At 42.5% G+C, this 17,284-nt stretch overlaps 2 protein-coding genes across 3 annotated transcripts in view; one reads left to right on the top strand and one right to left on the bottom strand.

The window, feature by feature from the left end:
- The window catches only part of ARHGEF25 (Rho guanine nucleotide exchange factor 25), a 67,811-nt gene extending 61,598 nt beyond the window's left edge, over positions 1 to 6,213 (top strand). The window contains exons 15-16 of one of the 2 annotated variants that reach the window (XM_063293904.1): positions 732 to 836; positions 5,988 to 6,213. In XM_063293904.1, the coding sequence (XP_063149974.1) occupies positions 732 to 836; positions 5,988 to 6,098 (216 nt within the window). In that variant the 3' untranslated portion in view covers positions 6,099 to 6,213. Of the gene's footprint in view, positions 1 to 731; positions 848 to 5,987 lie in introns of both variants that reach the window. The other variant, XM_063293906.1, reaches the window with a different exon arrangement.
- A 5,464-nt stretch (positions 6,214 to 11,677) lies between these two features.
- Positions 11,678 to 13,897, bottom strand: LOC134492430 (transcription factor Sp5-like). Its single transcript, XM_063296599.1, has 2 exons — positions 13,807 to 13,897; positions 11,678 to 13,419 (listed from the first exon to the last, which is right to left on the bottom strand). The coding sequence occupies exon 2, from the start codon at positions 13,294 to 13,296 to the stop codon at positions 12,478 to 12,480; it is 819 nt and encodes a 272-aa protein (XP_063152669.1). The 5' UTR covers positions 13,297 to 13,419; positions 13,807 to 13,897; the 3' UTR covers positions 11,678 to 12,477.
- Between the last annotated feature and the right edge of the window lie 3,387 nt (positions 13,898 to 17,284).

The raw sequence follows: 17,284 nt of genomic DNA, 5'->3' as shown, positions 1-17,284 counted from the left end.
AATTTTGCTGCTGTTAGAGTAATATCTTTTTCCACATCTATCTGATTTTTCTAATTCATCTATTTGCATTTGGAAAACAGTATCTCAGGAATTATTTGTAATCAGGGTTTTTTTTTAATCTTACTGTTCTAATAACCTTTTGAACTGCATTTTTCTTATGGTTATATATACATTATGTTCATTTCTAAAATAAATGATGGTGAAATGAATAGAAGCCCAAATTAAAGAATACTGTTCTAAAAAAGCAGTGATGCAGGGTGATGGCTGAAAATGCATTTGTATCTTCAGAAATGAGGTGGAAGATGCAGTGGAATGTATGTTTTTGGACACTGGGTGTTTCCAGAATTTTGTTCCCAGATTAGATAAAATATAACTGTTACATAATCTCTGATAGACTAAAAGAAGAGACTTGGGAACATTGGGAAGATCACTCAGTGTGTTTTTTTTAATCTGGAAGATCAGATGATTCATTTGCCGTATTAGATTACTGGAATCCACTTTTCTCATCTTCAGTGAGATCAAAATATGTGCTAAATTAATGATGGGTCCAGTTAAACTATGAGTGGCATGACGTGCCTTCAGTGTGGAAAACCAGCATACCCTTTTAAGGATAATTTCTTTCACCCAATGCTAAATGGTGCGCTCATCCCTAAAATGCTCAGCGTTTGGTTTGTTGTTCTGGACTATGTTTCTCCCCAGATTAATCTCTTCATCCCACCTTTCACCTACAGCCATCTCGCAGCCAAAGCTCCCCAGGACCTGAATCTGTTCACATACCACCTGAGCACTCTGATATGCAGCTCTCCAGTGTCCCTCAGCAGGAAACCCAGCACTTGGTGAGTTCTTGGTGAGTTCAGAATAATCAGTCTCTTGATTATTCTGGTTCTGTTGACTTCCCTCTAAAGTTAATTGTTTCCTTTCCCTTTTGCTGGAGCTTAAGTTTCCACTTGCATGCTTGCACGCATACATACATGCTCCTTGGTCCTTGGCCAAGGGTTACTTTTTTCAGCTCTTAACCAGGGCTTTGTCTTGGGAGAGGGGAATCATAGAGAACCTTTCCCCTCCCCTTTTGGGATCATAGACCCCAGTGAGCACAATCACTGCAGAAGACAACAATAAACAATAATTGAATCAAAGCTTAAATACAATTTTAAATATTTAAATATTGTCCCTTCAATATATTTCTCAGTTTCAGAATAGGTACATGTTGCTGATCAGTACAATTTTCCCAACTAATAAAAGCAGACAGGTTATCTAAATTAATAATCAGATAGCTACCAAAAACTGTTTAATTCCAAAAAGAGTTCCCAATGTGGAAAAGGTAGTGAGAGAAGTAGCAGGCAAAAAGGAGCAAATAAAATAGCTAGCTATAGAATAGAAAAACTGCTGCATGTTACATGTACACACACACTTTGCTTACTTCGCCCAGTTTACACACAGAGATCCTCTTTGTCTTCTATATAACCTAAAATGTTGGTCTCTGAACAGTTGGCTTTTATCGATCTTGTCATGGAATATTCTTCCATTTACAAGACAATTTTGGGATTGATCTAGCTGTTCTTGAGCAGTTCTTGATCATGGAAGCTCATGTCCTCACTCTTGGTGCTTTTATCCATCAGTCATACTTCTTTTGGTCTTTAGCACATTATTTAGTCCACCCTAGCATGATGTTGCACTTCCATGCATTCAGGTGGACTGTATGTACTTAATTAGACTGACTATTCATCATAGAGTTCATTAAGACGGACTCGTCCCTGGGGGAGCTGGGGGTGTTGACGACCGACAGGAAGCTCTGGCGTGGGCTGGTCTGTGAAGTCACGAAGAGTCGGAAGCGACTGAATGAATGAACAACAAAAAAAGCTCATTATCCCTCATGATTGCTAGGAAAGGCTTTTTGCTGGGCAAGTCCACAAAGAGTTGCATTCTGATCAACCATGAATTCTCTCTGGCTGAGCTAACCCTTGCTTTCTATTTGTCTAAAGTGCCTTCCAATACTGTGGTTATGCTGTCAGTCCATGAGAATGCAGATAAACACAGAATCTTGCACTGCCCATAGAACTTGAATAGCATTCACCATTCCTGATTATCTAATTGACTAATAATTCTTATGGAATCATTTTTCTATGAAGAATTAGTAACCTGCAGGGGTTAAAAGATTAGATGATATGCAAAAACAATAAACAGTACCCTGCCCATTTCTTTTCTCTGCTATTCTTTTTTTCCTCTCTCCAAACACACCAATAATGTACCAAGACAACTAAATATGTAGGAATTGCTTCTGTGTAAACCACCATGAGATTGGATTGCTAAGCCTATTTTTAAAATATCAAAGCAGCCACAATTTCCCTGATCAAAATGCCACTGCAGGCAACTTCAGAGGGCAAGACATTCAGGTGTTAATGTGTCTCATCTGCTATTAATGTTGTTCTTAGAAATCTGTCTGCTTATGGGTCTCCCACCAGATGAAATGCATCTGTGCACTTCTATCAGCAGAATTTGGTTCTTTTGCTTGATTCTGCTTCTCTCTTCTATGACATTTGGATGGTGATAAATAGCATTTTTCACTATCACATGTCATCATAACAGGATGGCAGAGACTCGACTAAAGGCTTTGGCACTCTATCCCTCTTCCTTCTAACTTTCTCTTCTCCACTGTCCATGCATGCAGACTGCAGACCAATGGAATATTTGCACCCAGGTGCACTTTGTACAAAACACATATGGATTAGCAGGTAGACAAGCTACTACTCTAAAATACATCCTCAACTTCTGAAGCTAGGGTTCACAAATGCAGACATGATTTCATTAGGGAACCTTTCTAATATTCTGGCTGCCTTACCACAAGGCCTTTAAAACCACACTGGGTTCTCATACAGTTCTCTTCCTCCCATTTACCTGTAATTTCCTTCACTTGGGGGCTAAAATATGGGTGGGCATTATATGTCATAGTTTTTCTATGTAATTGTGTATGTAAAAACTTTCTACAGACAACTATCCTATTACATACACAGACATCCATTCTGGACAAAAGAACCTGCATCTGTAGCACCTATTTTGACTAACGAATTGTATTAAAAGGTGTAAGCTTTTGTGAGATGGAGCTCATTTCAGCAGATGCATAGAGTGGCTAGACTGATGTAGGATTTTAATTGCAGTAAGTTGGGGGAAAAGGTGAGGGGGAAAAGGGAGCAGAAGATGGGTTGGTTATGCAGATGCAGATAACGTAAAAGGCAGCTTGCAAGTACCTTATCACTTGGGCTCCTGAAACCCATCGTTTCTCTCTGCTACATATACATAAGGTGAAATGGACATATACTACATGTTGTTATTTACATATACTTTGTACAATTTTTTGTCAGGGAAGTGATACCCAGTTGCTTCTTGATTTCAGTTTTATCAGATCCTTTTTGTTAAGGAACTGGAGTTGGCATACATTGTTGCTGCTATCTGGTCACTGTTATTCATGCAACAATCCTGTGAGGGAGATTAGGATAAAATACTCTTATTGTTTGTTTGTTTGTTTGTTTATCTTTCACATTTATATGGCTGCCCATCTCACACAAGGCGACTCTGGGTGGCATACAACAATGAGATAAAATAATGAATAACTAAGAACAATCATTATAAAAAAATAAAATGATTATTAAAAATATTATCGCAAAATTATAAAATCACTATAAAATATACCAACCCTGCAGAGAGAGTAAGAATGTCAATCATAGTGGAGCCATCTGAGAATGTCTCCCGTTCCCAAAGACCCCCAGGCCTGACAACTCAACCACGTCTTGTGGGACTTCCTAAACAATAGCAGGGAAGGAGCAAGCCTAATTTCAAGGGGGAGAATGTTCCACAAGGAGGGAGCCAAAGCAGAGAAGGCCCTCCTCCTGGGACCCACTAAATGCAAGTCCCTGGTGGATGGAACCCATAATATGCCTTCCCTGCTTGACCTAATGGGATGGGCTGATGTAATCGGGGAGAGGCAGTCCCTCATATATCCTGGCCCCATGCCATGAAGGGCTTTAAAGATCAAAACCAGCACCTTGAATTGGACCCGGAAGCAAACTGGCAGCCAGTGCAGCTCGCAAAGCAGAGCTGTAATATGTGCTCTTCTAGGGGCACAGATAACTGCCCGCATAGCTGCATTCTGTACCCGTTAAAGCTTCTGGATACTCTTCAAGGGCAGCCCTACGTACAGTGCGCTACAATAGTCCAATCTGGAGGTGACTAAGGCATGAGTGACAGTGAGCAGAACCTCCCGATACAGAAAAGGGTTCAACTGGCGCACAGCACTCTTACCCAAGGAACTTCATGGCTGAGAGTGGATTTCTCTTCTCCTAGTCTGATACCCTTGACCACTTTACTGTATTGGCTTTCAAGTTTGTAGAGGATTCATTGTGTCTGATAGAAGAGAATATATGTAGCTCAGGGCTGAACTGTAGAGTCCCTGGTGCTCTCTGAGCTTGGTTGTTTGCTTGCAGATGTTTCATTACCCAACTAGGCAACATCATCAGTGTGAGTGAGCGTGGGGTTTGCTCCCTGTTTATAGACAGTAGCTTGTCCTGCCAGTGTTGGTGGGGGTGTGGTTTTCTCCTTGGTAATTCCTTGATTAGGATATTGTTTTCTGCTGGATTGTTTGTCTGGTGTTTATCCCCTGCTTATCCAGATGTTGGTTGTTGGAGAGGAGGTGTTCTGGTCTTTTTGTTTCCTTCTTATCTTTTTTATTGTCTCTTTTGAATGGTGTGTAAATGTGGTTTATCTCTGTGTGTCTATTGATGGTTGATTTGTCTGAATGCCCAGCTTCCAGGAATTCTCTAGCATTTTTGGCTTTAGCTTGGTCTAGGATGCTCACAGTTTCTCAGTTGAAACTATGGTTGAGTCTATCCATGTGTTGTGAGATTAAGGAGTTTCCATCATGACTTCTTACTGCTGGTTAGTGTTCAGGGATGCGCTCTGCTAGTCTTCTGCCTGTCTGTCCTACATAGTGGCTGTTACAGTCCTTACACTGTATGTTGTAGATGACTCCTGTTTCTTCTTGGGCTACTGGGTCTTTTGGTTTACTTAAGATGTTCTGGAGGGTTTTAGTTGGTTTGTGTGCTATGGTGAGGCACTTTTTGACCACTCAACCCACTGCAGCACAACCAACACAAGCTATGAAAAGGATAACACCGCCATACGTCAGAAACATCTCAGAAACAACCAACAGACTATTACAACCACACCCCCGCTAACACTGGCAGGGCAAGGTACTGTATATAAACAGGAGCAAACCCCACACTCACTAGTGCTGATGATGTCACCTAGTCAGGTAATAAAACGTCTACAAGCAAACAACCAAGCTCAGAGAGCACCAAGGACTCCATGATTTATTGTGTGTTTAAGAGATTAAAAAGATTTCAGTTGTACTTGGAGTGTAGTAAATATTGAACACTCCACTGCTGATATGTTTGTTGCTCTGGAAAAATGGCTGATACAAAAGTATCGGTCATTGCAAGTAGGATCACTATTTGTCCTATAATTAGCTGAAGCAAGGTAAATCAGATTAAACATATATACAGGAGGTCAAATATGCTTAGATTATTATGGATAACAGGTCTGTCTATGGCTATGAAAAATAAAAATTAATTTATTTAATCCTCATTTAAAAATAATGGTCAGTATCAAATCCCATTTTCTGGGAATGGAACAAGATGGTGGTTTTTCATGTTGTGAAAATATATTTTGGGGATACAAAATAGTCCCGAGCATGGACCAGATATAGGAAGGTTGTTCACATGCTGTAAGATAATTAAATTGTGCATAAAGTATACAGATTAGAGAGTGCAGCTTTTCTTAAGGAAGAATTCAGATTGCTGTGCTTTACAAATTTTTCCTAAAACACAACACACTGAACTACTACAAATGGGCATGGCAGAATGTTCCTGGCAGCTGTTTTGGAAAAGAGTCTTTGGCAGATTTCTGGAGTTGACCATTTCTCTGTCCCCCATCAGGCCCTGACTGAAGATGATGCCAGGCCACTGCTCCCTGACCCTGAGGTCCCAGAAATCAGCTTCCCTCAAGGCTGTGCCCGACTTGCCAAACTCGACGAGGATGAGCTGTGACTCTTGGACTGCAGGACGGCCTCTGCCAGGCCCAGGCGCTTTGGCTGGGGAGACCTAACTGCCTCTCCCCCCTCCCTCCTCCCTCTCCCTGGCAGCTCTGGAGGAAAGAGAAATGCGGCAACAGCAGGATGGAAGATCTCGCTGCCCTCTGATCCTGCTCAAAATGCCCAGACATCACCCCGTTCCTCTAAAGGGTGCAGGACCCCTTACTGGGACCAGAGCATACCCTTCCCCCCAGACCCCAGTATATGCATGCTGCGGGGCTCTAGGGGCTTTGGGTTGGGGCTCTTGGATGAGGGTGTTAGATGATACGAAATGAGAATATTTTGTTTGTTGTAATAAAGATTTTAATTAAAACTAACAAGGAGGTAAATTGCTTCACAGCCCAGTGTCACATGAAATCTGCCCAGGCATTGCTAGGTGATTTCCACTGCTGATTTCCACAACAGCTTTTCATGAAGAGCCTGTGGGCTGCATGTCAAATTCTCTGTTGGTCTCCAGTTCTTTATAACTGAACACACAAAGTGTTAGGCAGGTAGACTTCAAGGCAGTGAATAAGAGAATTCTCACTGAATTAAGAGAATATGTTCTTCCTTTCCCAATTTTAAATTATAATTTAAACAAACTATTCACACATCTATTTAGCTCAATATCAAGTCCCTAGTCATATAGATTACAAAGTCCATCATCCCAGTCATTAGAGGAAACTAAAATTCTTGCTTGCTTTTTTTTTTTTATCACCAACACATAACATTTAATAAAGACTTTGTACACTCAGCAGCTATTTTGCTGGGCTGTACAAATGTCAGTTAATCACAGGAGTTTTTTCCATGTCTTACTGACATTCCCCCAATGTCTCCTCCTTCCCTGCCCGAGAGGATGCAGAGCCATGCAATCAGCTCCACGCAGGGGTTACTATATTCATGCTCATTAATTTGTCACTGTAGGGTGAACCAAGGGGGAATTCTTCATTAACAATTTTAAAATCTCCAACAGATTTCTTCTAAATCCATCCCGTTTTTTTTAATGAAATCAAAAGAATTAAACACAACAGTTCACAGGACAGTGATGTATCAGATCATTTGCCACACTTATATCAAACAGTGTGCAAAAATCTGTGAATGTAGCTGATATATTCTGAAAATTGAGTCCCTGGTTTGACTCTCAGGATCTATCAGCTATTAATCCATTTTTGCCATCACTGGCACATCATTATGTACCAGCTCAAGGAACTAACTATTAATTTGCAAGATGTGTTGATTAACATCAGGATAGAGGGATCAAGGAAAACTTCCTATCTACAAATCCTGAATTAATAGGATTGAACTTAGCATGTGAGAGGAAAGGGTTAGGAAAAAGGATTTCTCCTGTCAAACCCCTTTTAACAACAGACCCAGAGTCACTGAGATATAAATGAAAGAAGCTTGGTCCTTTTTCACTTCAAAGGCCTCACCGCCTACTTTGACAGAGGCAGCTCTGCTCAAATGTTGATCCTGATGGTGATCAGAAGCCTGTCTATGTGAAACAGACAAAAGGTTATTTTCAATTAAGCAGTTTTTGCATTTGTTTCCTGTAAAATTTGCAAGTGAAAAGAATGTCAGCCATCCCATTCACCAAGTATTAAGTTCAAAAAGTGCCTTCTGTTAAAACACACAAAAGTTCCTATCTAGGATGATGATAATTAGGAATTATATTTCTCTAGGTCCTTCCAGAATTGCCCAGAGCAGGGTATGAAGCACTCATAGAAAAAACACATTATAACTCCAACAGTGCTTAAAAACAATAAATACTAACATTAACACAGCACCCATTTTTAAAAAGTAGAAAAGCAAAATACTAGGCAAACTGTAAGAGAATTGCATCTTCAAGTAGTTGTTATCTGATCAGTGCTGGATGATACCTTCCATTGTTGTCTAAGAAAGAGATGGTGTGGGTCTGCCAAACTTGCTTCAGGAGAAGGTTTCACCCCTGAGGAATTGCCCAAAAAAGACCCTTCTGCTGCCCACGTCGCTGTGAGCTGAACTAATCTGTGAGGTGCGAAGCAGGGTCCCTCTAGTTGATCTTGATGCATAGCTTGAGTGGTGATGGGGTGTGGGGGTGTGGTGTCTTCTTTTATGGGCTTGGGTCCAGGCCCTGGAGATGTGGGCCTGACACTTGCTCAGCCCAACCTGCCACACGGAGCGGGGTAGGGGGGATAGGAAGCAGGCACACTGAGATCACCACTTTGAGGTTCTGAAAGATGAGAATGATATAAATCTAACAAGTAAATAGATAAGCAAATATAATATTTGGGCTTGAAATCCCATTAGCCCTAGAGCATGGGGAATGGCAAGGGATCACAGGATCCCTTGCAATCCCAAGAACTGGAAGGTGACAAACTGTTACTTCTCCTTTGGCTTTGTGTGCAAGGAGCATGGGTGGAGAACAACATCAGATATAGTATCCAGATGCAAGTCTTCCCATTAAGAGCGTTTAAATTATCAACCATCAGCATCCAGGCAGTTTAAACATATCAGTCATAAAAACCTTGGCTGTTCTTTCAAGACATCCAAAACTGGCTACTTGAGGCTGCCCCCTCATTCCCCCTCATGGTAACTCTGGGAGGTGTTCCCTGTGACTGGAAACCATTTGTCTTCTTCCTGGCTGTGGAGGGGCAGGGGTGTAGAAAAAGGAAGTTTGAAAACAGCTGAGCAAAAGAAAGGGAAGCTGAAGATTAGTTAGATTATTTCTCCTCTCTCTTCTGTGCTGGTTTTTGTGCAAAGCAAAAGCCCACCTCACAGCTGCTTCATGTGCGAAGAGGGACACAATTGACTGCTTTTCTTTGGCCTCAGTGATGCTTTCCTGTGGTTTCCAGAGCTACAGGGAAAAACAGATCCCATGGCCTAGACATGTCAGCAGGGAAAAAGCAAAACCAAACAATTGGTAAGCTTTTGTCTTTGCCCAAAGCAACACACACACACACACACAGGCACAGTTCCATGCCCTATGCTAAGAAACTGCCCTTCCAGGGATGGAAATAGGGTTAAGGATGCCAAACAGGGTGGGGACAAGCTTGTCATCCTTGACCATCATAATAGCAGGATATTGTAATAGGAGGGAGAGGTCGAGGTCGAGGTCTACAGTATTTGCTTTTATAACTTGCTTGTTTAGTTTCTTAGCTGGCTATTGGGGGAAGAAGAATATTGGATCTTCAGTTTGATCTAGTGGTTTTTAACTCTAGTTAACCAGAAGCAACCTTCAGGCATCATGCTAGGATTCCGCTGGACGTGCTGAGCCAGTGTGAGCTCAGGAACTCCCAAGAGATAAATACAGATACAAACACTGCAGGAACTTTAGCCACGTGTTCTGTGTACCGTAATGCTTCTCATGATCCAAACAGAGCTGCTCCTTAAGGAAGCACATTATGAAAGGAAGATGGCCTGGTGTTACTGCTGCATTCCTTGTTGGGGGAGACTCTACCCATGCTACAGGCAAAAGGATACCCATGCATATTGATAATTTACATACAAGCTATCACAGAGACTAGGGCAACTCATAAATGTACACAGTTGTGCATCCATCTTGGTTAAAACACAGGCTGGCTCATTTCCCATTCTCAAAGGGAAAAGCCAATTGTGTTAAAGGCCCCATTGTGATGTAACCCCCACCACCCCACAGACACAAAGCTGATGCGCCGGTTCCCGTGGCAATTAAGAGGAGGAACAGAGAACTCTGCTCAGTCACAAGCAGTGTGGCAGTATGTGCAACCATTACCTCAAGTAGAGCTGGAGAGTGTGTGAAAGGACCTATCCTTCCACTGGAGAGCAGAATTGCATATTCCCAGCCTGCTCTCCTCATGAAAAGAGGTTAGTGTCTCAAGATCTTTGTAGAAGGAAGGTTCAGCTACCAGTCCACTCTGCTTCCATACTGTATAGTTCTGAGTTGGGTGTGCATTTTTGAGCCTGGGTTAAGGTTTAGGTAACCCAAGGCTCATTACAGATTAGCATTTTACTTTACTTCTTCATTTTAAGCAGTTTGCTACAGAGGGTTCCATGAAGACAAGGCACCAAGCCACCCTAGCTCTCTTAATTTTTTCTTTCCCACAAGTCAAAGTCTGAAAGAGGGATGTGTTTGTGTGGGTGGGCATGCATGCACAGAGGAGCCCCAACACAAGAGACTGTGTATTTCATGGAATGAAATATGACAAGAGGTTGGATGGGGACACACCAGGAGGATGCTTAATTTTTGTGAGTTCTCATTGAAACATAGGTTTACCCTCAAACTTTCAGCACTTTATATCACAGAAGCAGCAAATGAGATGGTAAAATGTTTCTAGACATTTCCGTTTCTAATTGCAGACAGTGGAATCAAAGGTTTGAGTGTTACCACCCGGGGGGCGGTGGGGGTGGGAGATCACTGCATAGATGAAACTAGCGTATCAATAAGGCTATGCCTGAATTTCCAATCACCGTAATGGGAATGTATATATTCATGTTCTCAAGCATATGAGTGTCAGCACTCACAGCTTCACACTGGCTTATGGAGCCCTTTTCACTGCACACTGGTTTTTGTGTGCAAATGGGTTGGCTTGTTTAAATCACAGCAAAATCGGGAAGGCTGGGTTAGTGTCAGTTTATTCACCAGGATATTAAGCTCTAAATTCTTATAATTTTTGCCAAAGTGAAGCAAGAAAGAAGGAAGCAAGAGACCCTGTATATCGAGGAATGGCTTCATTCTCTGATTTGTTAATGTTCTCTCTTACAGCTTTTAGTGCAAAACAGATGATTAAAAAAAAACCCAACTATGTTGTCGGATGAACTGCAAAAATAATTCCTGTGATGTCAGCATCAAATGTATAGGACAGAGCAGTATTTCCCAACCTTGGCAACTTTTAAGACCAGTGAGCTTCAATTCCCAGAATTCCCTAAGCCTGGGGAATTCTGGGAATTGAAGTCTACAAATCTTAAAGTTGCCAAGGTTGAGAAACACTGGGATAGACTAAGAAAGAGACCAGTTACTAATGTTTAGATGCTTGGCTTTCTTTCAGTGCTATGGAGAGCAGGGGGCCAGGTGGTGATGAAGGCAATAAGGGCATATTATTACCATGTGGCTTGCAATTGGTCGAGTATACTTATGATTCCCCATAGCAGTTTTGACTGCAGATGTGCTGTCATGAAATTTTTGGACATGCCCTTATGGAGTCTGCATTCACTTTCTGGAAATGAATAGAAATTGCCTCCTAGCAGACCTTGTCTAGAATCAGAAATTAAGTAGGGCTGGGTCCTGTGACCATTTGGATGGTAGATCACTTGGAACCTCATGACTGGGAGACTGGAAAGTCAAAAAACATCCCAGAAGGCAGCAATGGCAAACTGCTTGTATATTGATATATTGATGTGTTTCTGAAGTCCCCAGAAATCACGCTCAACTCAAAGGGGACTTTATCTGAGAATTTATTTAAAAGTGTGTTCATTCACATGGGTCAACTCTGTTTTGCACTTGCTACAAATTCTCAAGGTAACCCAAGGCATTAATTCCCTATTAACTTCCTTTCAGTTCATGCATGAATTGCTTATGTCCGTGAACTCCTCTGTGGTCACCATTAGGCTCCTTATCCAACATGACACTAATGTTTTGAATAAGTTTTAAAATTAAAAAAGCTAATTGGAAAGTTGGCATGCTGCAAAGCAAAGCACTGGTCTCTTTACTTCCCAAGATTGCCTCCAGGTCCAGTAGCCACATTTAGAGGATAAAAATACTTTTGTGCTGCAACCCAGTTTTCTGCTTAGAAATGTGCTCTTGAGCCTAGACGAAAGAACATCACTCCTCCAAAAGCTAATTTAAGATAAGGAAATTTGAGGGGAGGGAGGCTTGAAGTGGTAGTGGGGAGCAACTCACCAATTTGCCTTCTGAAAATGGAAATGTTGTGACCTGGCAGCCATTTAGTCCTAGACAGCCCAGGATGTGCTGTCTGAATGCTGCCTGACACATAAGAATTGTCTGCCTGCTTCTGCCTCTACACTTGTGGAATTCAGGGTGCTGGGGAATCACTACTGACTTCGGTGGACCTAACCAATCATTCGTTCTTGCTAGGGAACGTTGGCAGGACTTAGCGCTTTCTTACTGAGACTTCCTAGCATCCCACTGATCTGCAGTTCCCAGGCTCTTTGGGAAAAATTATGATAGATTGAAATTAGGGTTGGGTGTAAAATGAATTCAGTTGCACCATAGCAAGGGCTGCGGATCATTAGATGTTAGAAAAAGTATGCAGAACAAGCTATCTCTTTGCTGCTGTCTGGTGGATGTCCAGATTTTTGCAGCCCAGGTATGGTAACCCTCCTGTAGCTTCTCCTTGCTTCCTTGACCTCAACTCTGTCCTTTTAGGCCTCTTTGTTTAACATCACTCTCGCTTGATGCCCACTGCTGCTGCTGCCACAACAGCTACATTCCGCACCTGCTTTCCCTGGTGGGTCTTGATGTGCTTTGCCAGGTGGTCACTCCGCATAAACCTCTTGGGGCACAGCTGGCAGCCAAAACGCTTCTCCCCCGTGTGCGTCCGAAGGTGTCTTTGCAGCTCATCTGAGCGAGTGAAGCTCTTCCCACAGTATAGCCAGGAGCAAATGAAGGGGCGCTCGCCCGCATGCCAGCGGAGGTGGGCCTTCAAGTGAGAGGTTTTGCCATAGACCTTGCCACACCCTGGCAGATGGCAGACATGTTGCTTCTTCCTGCCCGGCTCCTCATGGGACCTACTGGCTCCCTGGCAATTGGGACATTTGCAACGCCGGCAGCGGCGAGCTGTGCTCAGCAGCCCTTTGGGAGGGCTCTGCAGGAAGGGTGCAAGAGGCAGCTGGGGGCTGAGGACTAGTGGATGTCCCAGAGGGAAATTGCTGGGCTGCTGCAGGGTCCACCAAGGGGCATCATCAGTGGAGGGAGTGCCTGGAGGAACAGCTGGACTCAAAGGCCATGGGCTTTGCAGAAAACTGGAGGAGTTCTGGGCTTCTGGGAAAGTATATGAAGGATGCACTGTGGGTGCCAACAACTTGACGGGTGACCACTCCAAGGAGTAGGTGGCCTCAGCTGGCGGTGTCAGTGGCAGTTCGTGGGCTGAGGCACCACCATTGCTGGCCACCATCTGCCCATGATATGGCATCTTGGGTCGTCCAAAAGCCATGGTTGTATGTGAGCGTGATGGCACCTCATTGCTCCAGAGCTGAAACATCCCCACAGACTCATAGGACTCTGGAGAGCTGGCTGAAGAACAGGGAAGTGGAGGTGCTGCTCGGAATGCCAAGGTGGGGTAGTTGACAGTGATGTCCTCTGGAGAGGAGTTGGGAGACCGGTCCTGAAGCAGAGCAAAAGAAAAAAAAAAAAGACTGAGCAAGAGTGTAGATGTTAATCATCCCAAACCAACCTATACTCAAACTCTGCCCGAGCAAACCATTTTCTGTAGCACACTTTCTGAATCTTACACTTTGCATACATCCTATGATTATCTTTGCCTGCCATGCTAAGGTTACCAAGTGTATTGCCATTTTATCTTCCCCCATCATGCACAGATCTTTAACTCACCTCTGTGAGTAATGTTTCATCCAAGTCTGAAATTGCCATTATCTGTGATGGGAACTGTACCATTCAGTATGCATTACCAATATGCCACTGAATATGCAATACCATTATACAAATGTTTGCTGGATGAAAATATTACCTATGGATGCTTAAAATGTTGTACCTCTTTTTGAAAGGACAAATATAGTAAGGAGGGCTGGGTGAAGCAGGGCCAATTTATGAAGCTGCTTTGGCTCCAATCACTGGAAAGAGATCCACTTCAGAGCAGGACTTTTATGCCTTCCGTCAAAAGCCTGTATGCTAGCCATTTTTCATTGCCCAAGCACCGCACTTGGGGGAAAGATCTGAAATGCAAAGCAGTTGATTTGATGTGGTTCTAGTGAAAAAGCTTGAAGTAGATACCGCTCCCCAGAAGGTGCATTTTATCATACTGCAGAGCCCTGTCAAGGCTTCAGGCCAAGTATTGATAGGTACTTTTGAACTTCGTAGTTTCTCTTTGGTATGGTTTTTGCTGTTCTTTGTTTCCATGTCCCAAGTTTTTTTTAACTGTTCCTTATTATGCTGCTTTGATCTTTTACTGTTGAAAAATATTTAAGAAGAAAAGAAGCCGAGGAGACAGAATCTAAGGAGCACTGCCATTAAGCAGGAAGTCTCTACTCCTAAGTCCTGTCTGAATGAGTATTAGAAAAAGATGGATAGCCAGAAGGCAACATTAATTGGGATTATTTTACATTCAAAAAGAGAATGCCTGATCATCATTCCATGAGATGATGTAAAATATGTAACTGCATCATCTATAGTTTAAAATCTGTGTACTACAGTATCTTCTAGAATAATTGGAAAAGGTTTCCTTGGATTAACTTTGCTAGTTCAAACCCCATGCAAAACTCTGTTTGTACATTGCCATTAAAAAAACCTAGCTAATTCTCTTTAAGAAAACTGAAGTCACTGGACTATTTCCTATTGAAAAAGTATAGTAAAGCCATAGGTTGGGGGAGACAACCAGGAAAAAGAGAGCAAGAATTAGTGATGGGAATTTAAAAGTTGAGTGAGCTTTAATTATGTGCCACCTTTTAGTGGGGGGCTTGAAGAATGTGTATGAAAAGTGGGAAATAGCTCCCAAATTCTTTTGCAATTTTTCAAACCTCTATTAAAGCATCAGTCCTATACAATCTGAGAGTGCCTTGGACTGCAAGAAGATCCAACCAGTCCATCCTCCAGGAAATCAAGCCAGACTGCTCACTTGAGGGAATGATATTAAAGGCAAAACTGAAATACTTTGGCCACATCATGAGAAGACAGGACACCCTGGAGAAGATGCTGATGCTAGGGAGAGTGGAGGGCAAAAGGAAGAGGGGCCGACCAAGGGCAAGGTGGATGGATGATATTCTAGAGGTGATGGACTCGTCCCTGGGGGAGCTGGGGGTGTTGACGACCGACAGGAAGCTCTGGCGTGGGCTGGTCCATGAAGTCACGAAGAGTCGGAAGCGACTAAACAAATAAACAACAACAACAACCTATACAATCCTCCTAGGAAGGAAGTCATACTGAATTCAATGGAACCTGTTCCACAGACCACTCTTGAAATGTGCAGACAGGCAGGAAATGCTCCCAACCAACCAATGTTTTATCCATCTGATCAACAGGAGAGTTTTCAGAATGGAACTTAAGCTGTGTCCGCCACCTGAGTTGCCACAGCTTCTGGAGCAATGAATATCCAGGAGGAGGAGGAGAGCTAGCACCCTTTTCATAACATGTTTTGAGCTGGTGATTTGCAGTTGTTGGGGGAGCTCCCTGCTGTGAAGGCACCATTCTGTTCATTGCTTAAAAAGCCTTTATTAGCTGTGATCCTGGAAGGATAGCATGGTGGCATTCTTGCAGGTGGCCCACTTTTCACAACAGATTAAATTATGATTGGAGGTTGCTCTACAAAACCTCTCTTTATGTATGTGGAATGATGAGGAGAAAAAGTGAATGGGTAAAGGTGGGATCAGGCAGGAATTCTGTGCCTGTTACTTCTATTGGCATGGAAAATAATCCCCGGTAGGGTTTTTTAGGTTGATTTTTTAAACAGAGGAGCGTGAAACTAACTAGAAACTGATCTGAAGGATTAAGATGGCTCTTTGCTCAAGTTCTTTTCCTTGCATAATTAGATTGCGGCAGATAAGAGCTTGTTTACATCTAAGAGCTGGAAGGCTGGCAAAGCAAGAGCTAAGCCAACAGAACAGAGCACCCCAAAGCCCTGGCTTTGTTCTGGTTTTAAATAAGTCAGTGAGGAGCCAGTAAAAATTTCTGGCTTACAGCAAAATACGCCAATATTATGGGTAAAGGCAAGTTCAGAACCAATCAGGGAGCTGTGCAAAAATGATACATGGGGAGATCCTTAGTCTGCATCTCAGAGTTGATGATACTAGTGATCTACCTTCTAGGCCTGTTGTTAGGATACATGAGATAAGAAGCATTTTCTCTAAAGAGTGGTGCAAATAATTGTTGTTTCCTGGACTTCCTAGATTTTTAAACTTTGCCTTGATAGGCATTAATATGTTGCATTGCCCTACTCAAAGAATGTTGCCTCTTCTAGCTAGAATTAGGTGTCCAGACAATATTGCCTAAGCTCAACTGCAGCTGCTCATCAGCTTCTCAGGCAGATTCTTTCCAGTTCCCCCACTGCCTGGTTTTTCATCTGGATATATAGGGACTGAATTTGCAACCGTTTCCAAGTAAAGCTATACTACTGAGCCACAGTCTCCTTCAGTCTACTTACAGTCCCTCTTGGCACTGAACAGTATGCAGTAAGATCTACTTGCCTTCTACATTGTACATAATATACTCATACAATGAGCACATACTGATTTTCCAAATGAGTATGTTCTCATTATACAGGTATTGCATTAGACATTTGAAATACTCAAGGACCCAAAAGGAAAAATTGGCACACTATCGGTTACATTCTGGGAGTCATATACAACAAATATATAGTTGAAAATTAATGTTTCCATTCAAAGTAAGCAGAGTTCTGTCCCCAGCTTAAGCAAACCTTTAAAAAAACACTGTACCCCAAATTGTGTCCATTTTTGTTTCTTTAAAAACCTTTCCCACTTTTTAAGATGTTCTTGCTCTCTAAAAAATCACCTTCAGTTAGGACCGGTTATTATCCTGCCCTTTCCACCAGCATCTCAGCAGACGTACCGGAGTCCAAAGTTAGTATTGTTCTAATACATCTCCTATGCATTTGCACCCACAGTTCTTGCAGTTCAAGAGCAATTTACCCAGCGTGAACACAACGTGTGAAATCCATGTCTTCCTCACAGTGCTTGTTTAGCTATTCCTTAAAATGGGGGTGCAGGTTTCAACACAATCTTAGAGGAAGATATCGAGAAGAAAAGGGCAAGCAGATGTGGTTAATCACATGCAAGATAAGGAGGTGAACAACCCTTTTAGCAAATCCAAAAGATAACTTGCCCTGCGATTCCCTATAATCCAGAGCTCTGCATTCCCTCAGAATTTACACAATTGTAACCCCACAATCTCTTACAGAACATTAAGTTCAACAGTGCGGGGCAGACCAAAGTGCTGTAATCAATTGGTGATGGTTGCTAATTATGAGTTTGTAGTTTCTTTTTTAAGATGTCATTTTACTT

Source organism: Candoia aspera, chromosome 2, assembly GCF_035149785.1.
Source record: "Candoia aspera isolate rCanAsp1 chromosome 2, rCanAsp1.hap2, whole genome shotgun sequence".
Classification (NCBI taxonomy): Eukaryota; Metazoa; Chordata; class Lepidosauria; order Squamata; family Boidae; genus Candoia; species Candoia aspera.
This window is presented reverse-complemented; position numbering and strand designations above follow the sequence as displayed.